General features: G+C 46.8%; 1 protein-coding gene across 1 annotated transcript in view; it reads right to left on the bottom strand.

The window, feature by feature from the left end:
• Positions 1–1,823: 1,823 nt before the first annotated feature.
• ME3 (malic enzyme 3) overlaps positions 1,824–20,104 on the bottom strand; it is a 141,529-nt gene continuing 123,248 nt past the window's right edge. The window contains exons 8-14 of the mRNA XM_082008375.1: positions 7,453–7,550; positions 6,130–6,243; positions 5,366–5,471; positions 4,644–4,786; positions 3,435–3,608; positions 2,896–2,994; positions 1,824–2,056 (exon numbers count right to left, since the gene is read on the bottom strand). Of these exons, the coding sequence (XP_081864501.1) occupies positions 1,895–2,056; positions 2,896–2,994; positions 3,435–3,608; positions 4,644–4,786; positions 5,366–5,471; positions 6,130–6,243; positions 7,453–7,550 (896 nt within the window). The 3' untranslated portion in view covers positions 1,824–1,894. The remainder of the gene's footprint in view (positions 2,057–2,895; positions 2,995–3,434; positions 3,609–4,643; positions 4,787–5,365; positions 5,472–6,129; positions 6,244–7,452; positions 7,551–20,104) is intronic.

Here is a 20,104-nt window from a genome sequence, read left to right as displayed (position 1 = left end):
GCCAAGCCAGGGCTGCTGGCTGGCCTCATCCCTACAAGGAACGACAGACGTCAGACAATTACAGAGGATGAAAAGAGGCCCAAGCTGTGGCAAGGGCATGGCTTGATCCTACCTCTCTTGGACTTGCTGTTTGCCTAGGCAAGACGGGCTGGACCAGAACCACTATTATGAAGAATAAACCATGCTTCTGGAAGGCTCATTTCTTGAACAGTGAAGAATTAAGACTTTGAAGCCACCTGTCAAAAAGCATCTTGTCTTTCGCTTGCTTGGCAGAAACACAAAGCCTTTCTTGCTGGCAGTGAAGAGGAAGACTGACAGGTGACTTTCATGACGCCAGCTGAGCACTCGCCAATGCTCCCAGGCTGACACGAGAATTTCCTCTCTTTGTGGCTCCACCTATAAGGCATTATCTCTCTTTCTTTTTTTTTTTTTTAAATCTTGTCTAATATTTGAGATATCAGGCCTAGATGCTGAACACACAGAAAGGTAAACCTTTAACTGGGCAATGGAGAGATGCACAGGAAGGAGAAGAGGGAAGAAACTAACAGAAGCTGTGTAGACACCTTTCTGAAACAAAAAAAGTAATTGCCACCCTGCTACCTCCCTTCTCAAAAGCAGACAGTTTTTTCCGGAAGCAATGGAAAAGGTAAGAAAACCTCAGTTTCAGGGTCTTTTGCTCAGGAAATGTGAGTATTTCTCAGTGTCTGTCCCTCAACCTGAAACTTGACAGATTTCTCTTTCCTTCCTTAGCCTAGGTGAGAAGATCTCCCTGTGAGAGGACCGTGAAAGTTGCTGGCATTACAAACACATGGAGAGACTGTGGCTCATCACAAAGGGATGAGATGCTTTTCCTGGTGCTAAAAAACACTTACGTGGTAATCAGCCTCGGCCTTGCTGTGCATGAGTGATGAGAACTTGGAAGGGAAGAGCTGCCAGTAAGCCTCTCTGTTCTTTCCCCGTTACGGTCAGGAATACTGTCATCCCACTGGGATAGTATTTGGGGACCGTGACAGTTTTGCAGGGCTAGGGGAGGCCTCCCTGGGACTCTGTTACACAGAGAGATGCCCCCAGGAGAGCCTCTGGCTGGTGGCAGTACTTCCTTAGCAGTGCCCAGCAGAAGATGCAGTCAGGCAGCCATGTGTGGGTTTCGGGGTGCCCTGGTCTCCAGCTTGCCTCCCTGCTGTGTGTCCCTTGGCTCCTGTGCCCTTGGAGAGCAGCCTGGACTGCAGAGGGGAGGGAGTCTGTGGTCCCCATGGGGCTGAGAGAGGTTTTGGGGTTTGTTTCCAAGGGGGTGGGGCACAGGACAGTGCCAGGCTGTGTGGCCCATGCACCAGCTTGGGTTGGATGAGACTCCCCAAACACTGGGGACTTCTGAAACAGGAAAAGGTAACGCCGCCCAAGTGTACACCTCTCCCAGCACTATGCGCATGCTTCCCATCATATCCAGAGAGCCACGGGCAAAGTGTGGCTGTCATGTGTGAGGGATGATCACGCATACAGCTGCCACCATGGAAGTTCCGGGGTTCCAAGCTTCCCGCAGGCAGCCCCACTAGGAATGGGACTCTTTCTTTCTGAGGTGGCCCAGGTAGCTTCTCCTGAGGCAGCTGAGCTGAGAGCTGGGCAGCATGTTAAGCAAGCAGCAATGTGCAGTGCTGACTGACAGGGACATGTTGCAGCCATAGTCTGTCTCTCTCCTTAGAGTACTGACTGCCCAGCTTGGACTCTGTTTTAATCCCTACTGAAATGCTCCCACAGAGAAAAAGCAGCGGCAAGTAAAAAACTATTTGGATTCATTTACTTTTATCATTCTGCAAGCCTGGAGGTGCATTTATATCAGCAATGATACGAACCATGGGAACCGATGGAAAAATGAGAAAACAGTTCTCACAAAAACTTACACATCTTGTGTTTGCATAGCTGCGGGGGGCCACCTGTAATCATCAATAACAAACGAATCATAATCAGGACTGTAAACGAGCCGTTTCACAAAGGCTTCCTTGTCTGCTGGCTCGGGGTACCAAGAAGCAAGACCATGCTTGTAGGCCCAGTCAACAATCTGCAAAAAGATAAGCAAAATGAGCTGATGAAATAAAAGTTGGCACATTATGAAGCTGAAACCAACTGCAGTTTGGCCCTGGCTGTATTTTACCTGTTTCTCCCCTTTCCCCCCTCAATATTGTGTCCTTTTTTGCCTTTTTTCTCTTTGTGCAATTCCCTGAGTCAGCTGCACTTCATCCCTTGGGTGAGGGAATGCAAGCTGCCTGCAATTACTGGCTGCTTAGAAATATGCACCCCTGCCCTGGCAAAACGGTTGGAGTGTAAAATTAAAGAAGGAGAGCAGCCCTTTAACCACCTCCACTCACACCCTTAAGCTCCTCAGCTATGCTGTGCATCTGTCAGTAACTCCTAGCAGTTCAATGTGATTCTCAGTAGGTGTCCTCTGAATGGGAATTACAAATTTGAGGTATACAGGGCACCAATCCCACAATTAGACAGCAAGCCCAGATCAGGAATAGTTATTTAGGTACTCAGGGCCCTGTCAAATACAGGAGGAGAGATTCCAAAATAGTAATTTGGAACCTAAAATCCTTCGTCAACTTGTGTCATGTTTGAATTTGACCCTAAACCTGATTTTTTGAAGTCCTGAACACTCACAGCTCCAAGCAAGAAAGCAGAGCTTTGTAAGCTGTGAGGCACCCAGAACTGGGAGGTATTTTTCACATTTAGGCTTTAATGATGGGAGTAATCAAAGCAACAATTCTGGCTGGAAGGATTCCTGAGCATCATTGCTTTAGGCTGTAGAAAAAATTGAATTAAAAAACCACAAAGCAAGAATGATGCCAAGGCAATTCCTGCCCTCCCTACCACAGAAAGTGGAAAAAAATGAGTACTCACTTTCACAGCGATTTTGAGAGACACCTCTCTGATGCTGTCCAAGGGGGGATACAGTCTTCCTTCTGCAAGATTCTGCTCTGTCACCTCAGCAGCAATAGACTAGAAAGAAGAGAAAAGTAAAGTAGTTTATAGAGATGGTCTCAAGCACGTACCACATCCACTAGCATTACGTGATACGTGGCTGGAACCTCAGCAGCAGCGGAGCTGGGGCTAGTTCTCAATGGGAACTGCTGAACTATTCAAAACACATGTGTGTTTACATTTCATTACAGACTTCAAACTGGAGCCAGAATGGTGGAAGTGCTGTGCCAGGGCAGTGGTTGTGGAGAATGAGAAGCGTGTCATGGCTCCTGCAGCTCTGTAGGCACAATGCAAGCGTGAGTCTTCCCTGAGACTAAGAAAGGCTGCCGCTTTTTGCTGAGGCTGTGCCATTTCCACTCAACGCACTGCCCAAGGCTAGGTTCTTGAACACACCTGAAGTAGGTGCACGTGCCTCTTACAATATTTTAAAAAACATTAGTTAAAAGCCAATTGGAAACCTCTGCTGTGATGAGGAAGATATCGTCAGAGATGTGCCGGACTCCACAGGCGATGACTCCCAGTGCCACTCCTGGGAAGACGTAGGCGTTGTTTCCTTGGCCAGGAAAGAAGGTCTGTCCATTGGGCAGGGTTACCTTTGAGAATGGACTCCCGCTTGCAAATATTCCCCGTCCCTGGTAAGAGAGAGAAAGAGGCATCTAAATTCAGAAGAGACATCTTACATTTCTGCTGCTTGCCGTGATCTGTGCTCAGAGGACTCTGATGACCAAGTGGACAAATCTCACACACAGAATCACACAGAATCATTGAGGTTGGAAAAGACCTTTAAGATCATCAAGTCCAACCATCAACCCAACACCACCACGCCCACTAAACCATGTTCTGAAGTGCCACGTCCACACGTTCATCTCCAGCCAGTCAGTGAGAGACATCTCCACCAGAGCCATCTCCAGCTGATAATTCTGGAGGGCCTGGTCCCCAGAGCCATGAACAGGGCCATGGACAGGGCCACTGAGCACTGAGCAGCTGTTTGTACTGCCCACTGCAAGTACTCTGAACTTGCTGAGGAGTCTCTCTTCCTATCAACCATCTATTGAGTGTGAAGAGGGACTCATGTGACATAAACGTCTGGAGGCCCTGTGATTGCCCTAGCCAGCAGCAGGTGGGGGGGGAGGGTGGCAAAGGGGAGAGTGAGACACCTCTCTCACCCCAATTCAATCCACATGACAATAATTCTTCAGACATTGAGCCTGAGTTGGGTGATGAAACTTATGCAAATAACTAGGGTGGCAAAACACAGGGACAGTAACCTGGGAGGATGGGACACCTCAGACAGCTGTGGGTGAAGGAGGCAAGGGCTTTCTTTAGAGGATCACAAAATAATTTTAAAAATTACTGCTAGGGACCCAATATCCTGCTCACAGCAAGGTCAGCTATGAAATCAGACCAGGTTGCTCAGAGCTTTATCCAGCCTGGTCTTGAAAACTTGCAGGGACAGAGACTGCATGAGTAGCCTAGACCCCTGTTCCACCTCCTGACTCTCCTCACAGCGTGCAAGTTTTAATTTTATGACCAACTTGAACCTCTTTTGTTTCAACTTATGCCCACTGCCACTTTTCCGCCCACCATGCACCACTGTGGTTTCCTTGGTACAGTCATGGCTACAGTGTACCTGGAGCACCCAGCTTTCCTATGCTGAGCTCCAGTACCTCGGTGAGGCGGTAGCACTGCTCTGCTGTGCACTCTGCTTTACTTGTGGGGTTGCTCAGGGCAAACACGATGGGCCTCTCATTGAAGGCTGCCATGTCCTTCAAAATCTTCTCAGTGAAAGCTCCTGCAACGGCTGCGACACCTAAAACAACAACAGCAGAGTGAGACGGTGCTTTCCGACGGTCTGACTTCTGTGCACCAGGCTAATCCCTCTTGGATGCCTCTATTGGTAAATGAACTGCAGAAGGGAACAGGCTCCATCTCTGGAGATGCAGGTGGGAATGTTTATTTTTCATATTATGTCAAGATGAAAAGGCTGTTTCAAAATAAAGCGCCCTGCTCCTCTGGGCAGAGTGGGAATCAGTGTTTAGGCCACTCTGGCTGTGGCACTTTGCCTCCCAAAGACCTGCCTGAGCTGTCTGTTGTCATCCTTGCCCTGCCCAGACTGCCAGGGACACGTTCACTGCTGAGAGCCCCAGATCCTGCCTCCCACAGCACCTCCCTCTGCAGCCCTGTCTGGGAGGACTCCTTCAGCTCCAAAAGAGAAGAAGCCTGTGCCCCACGGTGGAAGGGGAAAGGTGGTGGAGAAATCAACTGACAAAATGGGAGTAAAAAAAGCTCATTTCATTTTGACTGGGAGAACAAAAGGAGGCCCTGGAAGAAAGACAAACTTTCCTAAGAACTGAATTGATATGAAAAGGTCGTGCTACAGGAACTCCACCTATAATTGCTGTAGGCTTCACTTTCTGCACAACCTCTTCCAGCGTGTTCACACAGGGGTGGTCCTGGGCAAACATTTCTTTCTCATGGTTCAGGTGGCTTCTGCCCTGTGAGGAAAAACAAGGAGTCAAACTTTGGTCTCTTGGCAAAAGGTGGAGCCATAACATAGTAACTCATCAGTTCATTTCATCTCTTGGCCGTCTACCTAAACCACATTCCTCAGAGCAGGTCCTCAGCATCAGCCAGTCAGGCACTGAGCTGTTGGTGTAATGTCATGGTGGGGCTGGTCTCTGCTCCTCTTGCTCTCCAAAATACATTGATTGTGTGGAGGAAGGATCTTGCTGCCTGGGCAGAGAAATTGTACCTGTAGCACAAGTCTCCTCAAGCCTGAGAAGGGAGAAGGGCAGAGGTCCTGAAGACCCAGGGAGTGCAAAGTAGAGCTGGGCTGGATCACCAAGCAGGGCACGATGTTGCTGTTGTAGCACCATATATGACATGCAAGACTTCCAGCACTGCTTGAGACCATGGCCAGCAGCACATCCTACCCTTTTAGAGGCCCAGCCCAGAGTGTTGCCTTTATGGCAGCCAGTGCTGCTGGTACACTGTTGTCACCATGAGACCTAGTTCTCTGAAAGCAGGAAAAGCTCTGCTGACACCAATAAAACTACAGCTGAGCTGGGGTCCCAGGTATCTGCCTGCTCTGACCCCTTTCTAGCTTGCCGGAGGTGGTGGGGGAGTGGAGCTCAGCTCTGGACACAAATTTACCTTCACAATCAGGCCCTTAGAGTCCACCATCCAAATTTTTTTGATGGCATCCTCTCGTGAAATTCCTTCCTTTTCCATGGCCATGAGGATGAGATGAGCTATGCCCATTGCAGCCTGGAACACAGTATATAAACATTTCATGGGGGTATCATCATCTGTTTTGGGGGAAGATTTTGAATGAGAAATGTGTTCGGTCATCCCCCAGCACTGCACAAAACAGGGAGGATTTCTGCTCCAGGGTTGTACAGTGCCATGGCATGGGGCTGATTTTAGCATTGCAAGTGCTGCCATAAATAAAAAAACAAAAAACAATTGTCCAGCAGAGCAGGCTGCCTGTGAGGCTGGAGCAGTGGAGGTGGTACCTTGACAGGTAAAGGCTCCCTCCATCATTCAAACCAGCTGCTGCAGGGGAGGAAAAGAGGCAGACACTGAACAAACATTGGTGACAATGCCAGTGCAGAGGCACTCAAAGCGAAGTGGGATTGCTGCATCCGAAGTACTGCCAAGAGGAAAGTCCTCTTATCCCATTCCTGCCTGAGGAAGCAGCCCTGGACATGCTGTGTGTGTCAGTGGTCCCACAGCTGTGCCGGGCCCTCCTGCCCAGACGGGGACGAACAAGGCAGGAGGGACTCTGTGCCACACAGACGGTGACCAGCACAGACATGTCTGCCAGGGAGGGTGGAGAAAGAGAACAAGCAATCTTTGTTTCACAGAAGGCTAGACAAACAATGAGTAACAGAACTTCCCAAAGTCCCACAGGTGGGCGAGAGCTGAGCCAGGACCTGGACCAACGCCTTTAGTCCACAGTCCAGGCTTTAGAGACTTTTTCCTCCCCCTTTCTCTTTGAGCGAGGTGCCATACAGACTACCTGACTTCTGCCATGGGGGCAATATGACTGACTCCAAAAAGTGAGGTTATGTTCTTACAGTTCTTTGAGTCTGAGTCCTTTTGACTCTATTGCTGAAGAGGCTCTGTTTTACTCTAGTACCAACCCTGAGGACTCAAACCAGCCTCCTTAACGTTCCTGCAGCACCTTGCCTCATAAGAGACTTCCCTCAAGGTATTGAAAGCCTCACTGACGCATGGGCAGCCTAGTAGCACCCAGGACTCATGGGCCAAGAGGCCACTGAAAGGCTGTTGGCAACTTCTATGCAGCAGTAAGATCCTCCTGTGGGACCCACTCCTGCCCAGTGACAAGGAACCTGCTTCTGTGCTTTGTTTTAATGAAGCCAAGCCTTGCAGGAAGCTTCATGTTTGACTTCTTTTCTCTCTCTAAACTTGAATTTAGATCATATTTAGCAACAAACTCAAGAACATTCCTACCTCTCCAGCTCCCTGGAAAACAAACTTATGGTCAGAGAGCTTGTTCTTTGTGATCCTTAAGGCTGCAAAGATGCCAGCAACTGCAACAGACGCAGTGCCTGAAAAGAGAGAAACACCATGAGATGGACAACCTGGCAAATGGATTGTCTACCCTACTGATATGCTGTTAGAAACCTTGTGGTAGGAACCATTCTCTTAGATCCTGTCACTAAATGATCTGAGTGCCTTCCCTACTCTGAGATATTAATCCCCAGAAGACCCCTGCAAGGCAGGAGAACACCAGTTTCCCTCTATACAGAGTCAAAGGGACACCGAATACTAGAATGCCAGAAGTTAATACCTAACTCCTGAGGGTTTAAGATGTGTGTGACTTGTCTAAGGTCACATAAGACATCTGTAGTAGTCTGGTGGTCTGTACTTAGGCACCCTTGTCACAAAATCCTCTGTGATCATGGAATTACCATTCTCTTCTCCTCATTTACCTTCTCAGCCCAGCACCACCTTCTCTTTTTTTACTTCCCTGATACTCTTATACCCTGACTCAGAGCCATCATGCCTCACTGCCAAGCATGAAGGAGTCACTGAGAACATGACTTGGTCCCAGATTAGTGAGAAAGAATCCAGTATATGGAGAGCGGAGTCCTGCTGTTACAGCCACCATGATATGTATAGCTTTCCATCCATCAAGGAAGGCAGATATCTAGACTGAATAAACCTGCCTTCACCCCACATCAATCACATATAGTAGTCATCTAATGTCCTATTCCAGATGAAGGAAAATGGTGGGAAGAAATCAAGTAAGGCAGAGACTAATGAGGATTCAGGCACTGGTGGTATCTATCTCAGGTCTCCTGGGCAAGCTGGTTACAAGTGTTAAAGGTGAGCTAGGAATGAAGGGGGCAGTTTTATCACAGAGTATCTCAAGTTGGAAGGGACCTATAAGGATCATCGAGTCCATTAATATTATTCCTCAGCGTTTTAAAGGATACCAGTTTGGATGTGCCCCAGCTCTGATGCTGTCTGCAGCAATAATGATGGTCTCTCCATTCTCATCTTCAGAAGCTTTATGAGAAATCAGGGAGTCCACAAGTCTTGTGTGGGTGGGGCAGACAATGAACCTTTTTAGGCTAATAAACCTGATTTCAAAAGATTTCCATAATTTCCTATTTTCCTCCCCATTTAATCAGCCAGTGCATCAGGGTTTCAATCAGACAGTGCTTCAGTGCGACCCCTCGCAGGGTCCTTAGGGCCTGGGGTGCTGCCAAGGCATCAGTGAACAGCCCGGTTGGGAAAGAGAGCAGCTCATGAGCAAAGCATGACCGTGAGCAGTGAAACCAGCAGGTGGTGCTGCCTCTTCTGTCAGAGACCGAGAAAATAATTTCAGCGTTACCTGGTCTTTCTCTTTAGTGCAAGAGCCACAGCTAAACCAGAAATCTACTGGTATATCATGGCATCGGGCAATGATTTACTCTCTCGTTATTTCCATGCAAGCAGAAAACATAGTGGGAGCGCAGTTACTCTGGCAGAGAAGTAACTTTTATTGACATGGCTTATTTTGCTTAGGGAACCTATACAAGCTACTCTCACAAAGAAAATCTTTATTGGCCAGACAAGAAGTGTTTATCAGTACCATTAACTCACCAATATTTTGCATATATAACTCAGATGAGTTTAGTTCTCCAAAAATTAATGACTAGTGCCATCTAAGAGTGATTCTGGTTTAGCAGAGGTGGCAGCAGCCACATTCCCGCAGCAAACATTAGGGCTGTGCTGTCCATGCACAGGCACACCGGCACAGAATGGCAGCAGCATCATTTCTTGCTCGTGAGGGCATCGCAAGCATCTGTGTCTTAAACACAAAATGGGCTAGACGAACGGTTGGTGGCTTCATAAGCTTCTTTCTTGCAACGAATCACTTGAGACACTCGCTTCAGCACCAAGGATGAATTCCCTTCCTTAGCTCAGAAAACAGTTTGTATAATTTTATTTCCAGACCCAGACCATTTGAGTTCAGTCAGTTTAAAAGGGAGTTGATGGAGAGGGAACCAGCCACAGAGTGCTCTGCTGCTTCAGTATTAACATGACAACTCAGACAACTGAAGGATGTATATGAAGGATTTCCTCTTGCTTCTCCTGCATTAAATCTCTGCCTTTTTAAGCTGTACTTAGAGTAATGTATTTACCTGGTGAATTGCCATGTCATCGGACTAGAAAAATTACAGAGGAAAATAATGAACATACCAGGAATTTAAAGAAACACCAGATAATTGCCTAGTTTTTAGATTTTGCTTTTTATGGGTGTCACATAGCTAAGCCCATGCTCATTCCCTGTATTTCGGCAAGTCTATAATCAGCAGGACTGCTTGGCAGATGCTAAGGATGGGACTCCTCTAAGCAAACATGTGTGATCCTGCTCATGCTAAAGCAGACACCTGAACTGGGTCAAATGAAATGCACCCTAGAAGTGTCACTACCACCACAGTTTTTTAAAAGAGACAAGATAATTGGAATACATGTAGACACTTCTATTGCAGACATCTAAACTGTGGAGGAAGGGATCCCACCCTGGCAGTTTAAACTGCAAAGAAGTGGGCAGAGATCAGGGTCCCACAGTTGTCAGCAATGCCAAGCTTGTGACATGCAGTAGAATATGAACACCTACGCATATGCCCTCGCATGCTCACAGGCTATCTCCCAGGCTTATTTTGCACAGAAATCCCCAAATCCCCGAGTGGGTAGGAGTGGGGAATTGATCAGAGGGAAAAATCCAAAGTGTAACAATTACAGTGTGACAGTGTAAGTGTCAGGTCACAACATTAGCATCAATAGATGCCTGGAAAGTATTTAAAAGAAAGAAATGTAACTGGAGAAATATCTTGTTCCTCTTGGTCCTGACCCAGGCAAAATTGCTTTATAGCCTATGATTGTCAAGAAATCTGATGGGACAAACACTGTTATCTGTAAACTCTTTTAAATGGAAAATGCTCGTGGGACATTCAGCAGAGGGACTCGAAGTCTTTTAAAGATGTTACTAGCAGGAATTTGAGAAGTGGGGCATAGGGAAAGAAAGGGTGCACGGATTCAATGCGGAGCAGTGTGCATTCTGCAGAGCGGAGACCTGTGGGACTGGGTGTGCCATTACTCATCCCCCTGCACTTGCACTGCAGCTCTGACTAATAGCAGGACTCTCTTCAGCTGCTGTTCCTAATCCTCCTCCTCTCTCTCCAATGTGTTTCTAATCCCTCCACATCTCCCAGGCTGCATCTCTCCCCCATTACTCAAGTAACAAAGTTACTGTACCTTGGCTTCAGGTCAATATTTTTCTTTGATAATTACAATTTCTGAGTGTGGAACAATAGAGGATCTCTATGGAGAGGAGTTCACAGCTGGTTCATGTAAGGAATTGGCTAATCATTGTGCTTCAATTCTGAAAACACCACAGAATGAGATGGGGAGGAACCTCTCATCATGAGTGTGGCAAGAAAATACCCGACCACCCTTCAGCATGTTGGTGTATCTGTTTTCCAAAGAGACTGAATGCTGCTACTGCAGGTAACTACTTCTTTAAGTAATTAGCAAGAGCCAGCTTGGCTGGTCTGTATCTGAGGTGAGATATGGAAGGGCACAGAGACAAGAAAGGAAAATGCTTGCAAATCATCCCATCTGTCTGAGACTCAAAGTGAATGCTCAACGTAATATCATAAAACAGCAAGCAGACCTCAGGAGCCTCTCTGGGGAGTCCAGGGCAACAGGACCAGCAAAGAAAAGAGGCATTTAAAACTAAGGTGCACTCAGGAAAACGGCCATCCCTGTAAGAATTAATCTCTGACACTCAGGCACGTTCAGAATATTGTGAAACATTAAGGAAACCCCCTCTGAGGGTTGATGTTCCTTTTGCACCAGTGTAAGTAAGAACAAGCTCCAGTAGATGTCAGTGGAGCTACACTGGAGCAAAACCCGGGGGAAAAGATCTGCTCCACAGCTTCAGGATACTGCACAGATGGAAAAAGCTGCAGCCCAGAGGTACCCATGCCTGGGGACCTTACCCTTCCTTCAGAGCGGGGCGAGCGGACAGAGCGGCGAGCGGCTTCGCACCTGGAGTTATGGGCAGCGCTGGCACGAATGCAACAGGGAAGTGCTGCCCAGTGCCGATGTCAAGGCTGTACTGTGTGTGACAGCACCCCGTGGCTAAGCAGGGGACAAGGGGGGATGTGGGGAGTCTCCCCGTGCTGAGGGCTAGCACTGCCCGGGCGCTGGCTGAGCGGAGCAGAGCATCACCACCATGCCGAATCCTTCCGACAGCAGCAGCGATGGGAGCGTTGCAGCCACACCACTGCCTGTTTCTTCATACAACCCCCATGTGGGTGATTCCCCTTTCTCCACAGCACACTGGTGGAAGGGATAGCCAAATTCAACCTGATCTTTTAATTTTTACCCTTGCCCTGCCTGCTTATGCTTCGCCCTATCAAAACCATGCCAAGATGAGGGCCCAGGAAACAGCAAACACCAGTTTAACAGCTCCAGCAAAAGGCAGCCAAGAAAATATATCTGAATTTATGGATGCAGAGGAAGCATAGGGCTTTTCCAAATCCTGGTTCACATTAAGTCCCTGCAGCAGTTCCGCCTGTTACTGGAAAGCAGAGTGGAGCTTGTCCAGATCTACTCCAAATATATAACCAAAAGTCAAACACAACAAAGCTGAAGCAAAAAGCTGCAAAGTGTTTGCAGCTCAAGGTCTTCACCTCCATGGCTGCAGGCTAGTGTTAGCCTTGCCCCGAAGGGCCTCTGTAAGACATTAAGAAAATAAACCTAGAAATGGTGTGGAGCAAGTCAACGAGCAGTGAAACACAAAGCATCGACGCTCGGGAAGGAACTCGCTTTCTTCACTAACAGATTTAGGGACACCGGTGACCCAGAAGAGGCGGTGGTATGGTGAAGAGCAGTCTGACAATGGAGATGCAGAGCTCATCTTAAAGTAGATGCCTCATGCAGGTCATCTCTAGGTGTCTACTTTTAACCCTTGCACTGTAAAGTGCTTGGACTATAGAGTGCAGTGCCTTAAAAAGACATCGCAGTGCTGGCTGGCAGCACTGCCCTCGCTCCCGCCTGTGCAGAGTGCAGACCCACAGCCCTCGCCCACAGAGGCAGAGGCTGCCGGCAGCTGCCAGCACACCGCACGAAAGCATCCCCGTCTCCCTCGCAGCAGTGGGTGCTGTTTTATAGAAATGAGCTAAACCAGGTCAGAGCACAGCCCTGTTCTTCTCTTCATTTTGCCTCCTCAGCCTTGGACTTAAAGATCACAGGCAGCTGAACCCAGAGCGATGTATGCTGTTCTTTACTGCGTAGGAGGAGTTTGCAATGGCATCCAGTGAACAAAAGAAACAGCGAACAAGAAAAGCAGGAGAGGAAAAGGAAACAAATGTTACAGTCCCCAAAATAACAGAAGATACGGGCCAGATCTTTAGAGCCCTGCACCACTAAGCCAAGAGACTGAGGCCCATTCACACCCAGAAGCCCATACCATTCTGACCTGGCTTGTTTAGCAGTCAATGATTTAGACACACATCTAGGAGCTGGCCCTTAAATAGTTAATGTAATAGCATCACGGGAAAATGCAGGAGCCTCTTCTGCTGCAGGGCACAGCAGGTCTGAGAGTGCCTGGTAATGGCGAACACCTACAAGACTGAGAACATCTCCAGATCTATCTTCAGGCCGGGTGAATCCCCACAGGGAAGGCGTGCTGCTCAGGAGCTGCCTGGCAGGACACAGCCTGCTTTGTCCTGCAGCAGGGTATTGTCCAGCGCTCCCTTCCTATTGTGCTTCCCCCCCTCCTTAGTTTCCTGTGATAATTACTGATGTATTTTCCACACCAGCTGAAACAACAGAGTAAGATACTGTACCATTTTAATCTACCGAAATTAGTTAATGCTGAGCCAAAAACTAGCTTTGCCTGCTTCACACAGCACATGGAAACGTGCCTGCAAATTAGGCCACGTTTGCACATGACTGATTTCTAACTTGCTCAAAAGTTTGAAGCCCCTCAGATTTGCGGCACTGGAGTCAGCCCATTCCCAACTTCAGCTGAGGTCTGGGAGCTGTGTTCCTCCAGGGTGAGACACTGCTTCCTGAAGCATCCTGGAAAGGTTATGGAAAGGTTATCTGCTAAGGATAATGAGAAAAGGTGGTTGGTGGGTCAAGAGGTATTTTGAGGCTCATCAGCAGTCACAAATCCACAAAGTCACAAATGATTTCACAAAGGGAAATCATTGCTCTAACAAGCGGGAAAAGACCCAGAGAGGGTCTGTGAAAGTGATGACCACTGTGCATTGCTTGTAGACTACTTTAGTTGTGGAGGGACTATGAAAATACAAAAGGTTGAGTTTAAAATGGCTAGTAATCTGGGGTTTCCCATCTTGAAGTGCCTTGAAGAAGTCTCATTTGCATGGTGTAGGTGTTCAGCCTATTTTAGAAATCCTATCTATTCACAGTGTCTCAAACTGGTTATGGCTATACCTGGATATGGATATAACTGAAACACTCAGATTGGTGTTTTTCTGAGAAGCTATCAATGTCACACTTACATCAGGTCTAGTTTTAAAAGACTGCTGAAGATCCCCAGAGTCAGGAGATAGCAGGCTTTATGCTTCTGAGCACTATTGTCTCTGCCCTGCCCATATAGAATCACAGAATCTTTGGGTTGGAAAGGACCTTTAAAGGCCATCTAGTCCAACCCCCTGCAAGGACCAGGGACGTCTTCAACTAGATCAGGTTGCTCAGATCCCCGTCCAACCTGACCTGGAATGGTTCCAGGGATGGGGCATCTACCACCTCTCTGGGCAACCTGGGCCACTGTTTCACCACCCTCATTGGGAAAAATTTCTTCCTTAGATCTAGTCTGAATCTGCCCTCTTTCAGTTTAAAGCCGTCACTCCTTGTTCTGTTGCAACAGATGCTGCTAAAAAGTCTGTCCCCATCTTTCTTATCAGTCCCCTTTACTGGAAGGCTGCAGTAAGGTCTCCCCAGAGCCTTCTCTTCTCCAGGCTGAACAACCACAACTCTCTCAGCCTGGCCTCACAGCAGAGGTGTTCCAATCCTCTGGTCATTTTTGTGGCCTCCTCTGGACCTGCTCCAACAGGTCCATGTCTCTCCTGTGCTGAGGGCTCCAGAGCTGGATGCAGTACTGCAGGGGGGGGTTCTCCCCAGAGCGGAGCAGAGGGGCAGAATCCCCTCCCTCACCCTGCTGGCCACGTGGCTTTGGATGCAGTCCAGGAGATGGTTGGCCTTCTGGGCTGGGAGTGTACATTGCCTGCTGAAAGGCTGTGTGAAAGGCTTGTATGAAAAATGTGTGAAAGGCTTTTGAATGGCATGATCAGATACAACTAGTTAAATAACATGTCAGAGATTTCTTCATTTTTCTGCAAGTCTGAGTCAACTAGCAGAACAACTTCTGCTGTTCAGTACTGAGTAAGCAATCTAAGCCTGAAGAATTCATGTTTGATCTGTGAATATGGAGGGTAACACACTGATCAACCAGGAGAATGAACTTTTCCTAGAAAAAATAAGGTTGGAAGAGATGCCTGGAGGTCACCTAGCCCAGTATCTGCTTAAAGCAGGGCTAGCTTCCAAATTAGATTAGGTTGCTTAGGGCCTTCTCAAAGGATAAAAGTCCCAAAGCTTCTCTGCACAACTTGTCCCAGTGTTCAACCACTCTCATGGTGAATAATGTTTTTGTTATGTCTGATCAGATAAGTGAATAATGACACTAAGGGATCTCTGTTGGAGCATAAAGATTTCAGTTCAGCAAGCCAGGTAATCCACAGGTTGATGGGTCTGATCCCATTTCTGTTTAGCCCAGGCACAAACTCCTGCTGATTCTTGTGGGTATTCAGTGCACACCTTTGAAGGCTGTGTTGGAATTAGACAGGCTCCTTACCACAAAGACAGTGAGGCACGTGCACACAGAGCCCTAGTCCCACGCTGAGAAACTTTGGTATGCAAATGTACAGGGTTTCTATGGAATACTGCCTATTTAGCAGGGATCATTCAACAGATGAAGTCCGTGAGACTTGATGAGATGCATCTGAGGATGCTGAGGTACGTAGCCAATGGCATTACAAATCATTCTTTGAAAGGTTTTGGTAATCGAGGAGATTCCCATCCTCAAGAAGCGCCAGAAGGATTCAGGGAATTTTAGCTCAGTCAACCTAACCTCAGTACCTGGGGATTACACAGCAAATCTTCCTGGAAGTCATGTCTATGAACATGAAGGTGATGGAGAACAGCATGGATTTCCCAAGGCAAATCAAGCCTGACCTACCTGGCTGCTTTCTATGATGAGACAAATGGCTACGTGGACAAGGCAGTGGGTGTTGCTTTCTTTGACCTGCATGAGGCCTTTGAAATAATCTCACAAAGCATCCTTGTAGCCAAACTGAAGAGATACAGACTGAACAAGTGGACTACTAGGTGGGTGAAAAAGTGTCTGGGCTGCTGGGCTCAAAGACTTGTGGTCAGTGGTACAAAGAGGCCAGTACTATTTACGTTCTATGAACAACCTAGGTGATGAGACAGAGTATACACCCATCAAGTTCATGGATGATTACAAACTGGGAATAGTGAACAACGACTGTCACTCACAGGAGTCTCAGCAGGCTGAAGAAATGGGCTCATGGAAGCCTCATTGAAGGTCAGTAAAGGCAAATGCAAAGTCTTGCACCTGGGAAGAAGGAATAACCTCGTACACATGGTAGGGACTGATGGCTGAAAAGCAGCTTTGCAGAACAGGATTTGGAGGTAATGGTGGTCAACAAGTTGAAGATGAGCCAGAAATGTGCCCTTGTGGCACAGAAGGTAAACAGCCTGCTAGACTGTGTCAACAGAAGTTCAGGCAGCAGGTCAAGGAAAGTGATAATTTCTTTCTATTTCAGCACTTTTGAGGTCATATCTAGACTGGCATCTCCAGTTTGGGGCTCTCAGCACAAGGAATATATTGACAAACTGGAGCAAGTCCAGAGGAGGGCCATCAACATGACCAGAGTGTACAAGGAGGACTAAGGAACCTGTGTTTGATTAGATTGGAGAAGGCTAAGAGGGCATCTAATTTCTGTGTACAACTACTTACTGATGTTTTGTAAAGGAGATGGATTCTTCTCAGAAGGATGAGGAGCAATGAACACAAGTTGCATCTAGGGAAATGAGATATTAGGGGAAAAAAAAGCACAGGGAAGATGAAAAAACTTTGTAACAGGTAGCACAAAGAGGTTGTGAATGTCCATCCTTGTAGAAACTAAAAAATATTTGGCTGGACAAGGCTCTGAGGAACCTGATCTGATGGCAAAACTGGATCTAATGTTGGAACCACTTTTTAATTGAGTGAGGGGTTGGACTCAGTGATGTCCAGAGGTCCTTTCCAAACTAACCTCTTCAATGATTTTATATATTTTCTTGTACGAAGCATGAAGCCAGAGATGCCTGTCTCAGGCATTCACAAGACTTGACACCTTTGTAAGACTTTTCGGTTGTCTACTTTCTGTTTATGCACAATTAAGTGGAGCAAAGTTACATTAGGAAGAGAAAGAGCAGGATCTAAAGCATTCTCATGTCCCTCCAATTTCATACGTGCTTCATCGCCTGCCCTGGTACGTTACTGGGAAAAAGGAAGAAGTGACAATTTTCTCCGGTAGAGCTGAAATTGAAGCTGTTGCCCCTTGCATGAACCCAGACAGAGCTGGGAAAGGACTGATGTCATCACCCCCACAGAGGAAGGAGAAGCACTCCCTTAATGGGGAGCTCCCATCCCCGGGCACTGTGAGCCAGCTCCTGCTAGCTCCCAGGCTAATGGCTTTCAGAATAAGAGCAATCACCTCGTCCTGGTTTGTGGTACCTGGCAGGCATCCCACTCAGCAGCAGCAGGCTGGCTCGAACTGGAAGGGGTCTGAGTCATTTTAATTCTGTGAGGTTAGGGTGGATTTGGCAATACGGTAATTTGTGTAACAACAAAAAAAAAAAGGTGGGTGTTAATGTTTTAAACTGCTTTCTGTTTGTGTAGGCCCTGGGGCAGAAAAAGGGAGGCCTAAGGGAGATTAAGTGGAGCAGTTTCTACTTTCTTCCCACATCTCCTCTGTGTGTGTGTAGGTACATTGCCCTCAGAGCCCCACTAACCAATGGGCAATGAGTTTAAATTAGTATAGCTCAGGCCTGATCTAACTTGCACTCTTTGTGCCTAAGATGTATTTTTAAATCGATATACTTAAATCAATGCCAGCTCAGAAGCTGGGATAATTCAGGCTTCAGGAGGTCTGTTCCTGCCTGACTTGAGTAAAATGAATCAGGCCTGCTTAAACAAGGCTTTGTAGAGTTCTCATTAATCATTTAAAACACAATTTGCATTGAACTCTCCCACTTTTTTAAGTAGGTGAGTCATGAAACACCAGCATGTTAGAAAAGAGAGAGCCTGAGGGAAAACCAAAGAACAGGAGGGTGTAAGTGAGAAAACGGCACTTCCTACCTTTCTCATATCATCTGGGGTACAGAGGGGTATATTAGGATGGGTGAATCAGACTACTCATCCCAGCTTCAACTCCATTAATCTCTGACGTGACTCCAGGGCAGAGTTAACTGATTAGATCCAAGTTACTTCAGCTTCCCAGAGGTCCTCAAAACTCATTCCTGACTACAACCCTGACTTGGAATCCCCTTTTCTTTCTGACAGCTACACAGAAAGGCCTGAAACAGTGGCTTGCTTCCCTTGACTCATTGCTTGTCTGTGCAAAAGATCAGCAAGATTTCTTTCCTTATCTACTACTGTGAAAGCAGTGCCAGCTAGATGCTTTATAGTATAAGGAAGTTTTACGAGTAAGAAGTAAAATCCTACTGTTTTTAACAGGCGGGACTCCAGAAAAGTTTCAGGGGACTTGATATCTCCCATGCACCATGACACACATCTAACTGGGGAGAAGTAGACAAGGTCCATTTTATGGCAATGCTGTTTTACAGCATCCTCCTGGATGCTGCTTTGCCTTTCCTGAGGAGTAATTTCCAGGAACTGTCTGAGACATTCAGCTATGACCTATGGCCAAAAAGAAACTATAAAAAACACGGTCTCCTGCTTCCCACTCAGAATCTTCAGTTTTGCTTTAATATCCTGTTTCTTTTCTTTCTGTCAATTGAAGAAACTATTCCAATTCACCAAGAAACCTTTCCAGTTCATTCCAGTTCCCTCAAGAACACCTACATCCAGTCCCAACAGATCTGCCACATCACTTGGCCTCTCTTCCTTTCAACTTCTGAGTCCCTCTCCACTTGCAGAGAGAGCAACTAATCCAAAATAAATCTTTACATCATCAGCTTCTTACTGTGGGCTTCATCTGTCCATCTCCAGAAAAGTCTGAGTTCTTGGTTCCTCCATTCAAGCCTTCAATTCAAAAATGTATCTACCTATCTCCTGTGTTCTCTTTTTCCGTGCTCCTCTCTCCACTGAAAGCTTTTGTGGCAAGAATACCTAATAAGTCTCCTTGTGCAGGAGTGTATCTCTCACCTTCTCTGAAATGCCTTAAGCTCCTCTGTTTCTAAACCCTCTTCACAACAGTGTCTTTGAGCAGGACCATGCATCCCGTTACACCAACCACATTTCCATAAGCCAAGGCCTTACCCCTTATTGTGCCATGGCAGATATGAAGAAGTTGTTACACACACTGCCAAATATTGCTAGATGGGTAGCAGATGCAGAAATAGTGCTGGAAAGTCTGTTCACAAAAGAACCAGCATTGTGTGAAAAATGACGCTGGCATTTCTTTCAGTCTCTTTCAAGTACAAGTGCGGATAAGCCCAACTGACTGCAAATAATTAAATCAACAAACGTTGGACATTTCTGCATGTTGCAAGCAGGACCAGACAAAAGAAGAAAAGATGAAGGGACTCACAGGAGAAGAACTGGTTATTTGTAATCACTTGTGAAGATCCTGTCCCTGTCAGATGGGCAAACAGCCCTTCCAATGGTTTAAGGCACAGTCAGCACCATATCAAGATGCCAGGAATATGCAGCTTGCATCCCTCTGCGCATTTGAGCAATCCTGCTGAGCCCCACAGGGCCTGGGAGGCCTCTATAATGCTGGTTATAACCCCAGCTTTGCTGCTGTCATTTCTCTTTGGCGCTGGAAGAGTTATGCTAACCACTCTAGGGGAGAGCATACCTGTTCTCAGATTATCACGGAGTTAGCATCCATGGGGAGGAAAGAAGCTGATTTACCTTTTTGTTCGTGCATGTCATAAGGAGCATAACAATCGCTAGGATCAGCTAATGACCACCTGGTTCATGGAAAATGAAAGCCTTGCATAACGTTAAAACATCATCATTGTTTTAGTTAAATTATATAGAAAATTAATGGAACTCTTTAAATTACCATAATAACCTAAAGCATATCATCCATTTTCTCCCTTGAACAATGTTTCTGCAGTGAACGGCTAAATTCCTAAGAACAATGGAGACTCACTTTTCAACTTAGACCGCTGTGCTTTTGTTTATATTTTTAAATGCTTATGTGTAAACTCTGAAATCAATCACACATCTAAGTACTGTATAATAAACAGTCTTGTGATCTTAATCACCTTTCCTCATGACAAGGTGAAGGTTAAATTTGCATCTTCCTATCAG

This window comes from Phaethon aethereus (assembly GCF_964289735.1).
Source record: "Phaethon aethereus genome assembly, chromosome: 1".
Lineage (NCBI taxonomy): Eukaryota > Metazoa > Chordata > Aves > Phaethontiformes > Phaethontidae > Phaethon > Phaethon aethereus.
This window is presented reverse-complemented; position numbering and strand designations above follow the sequence as displayed.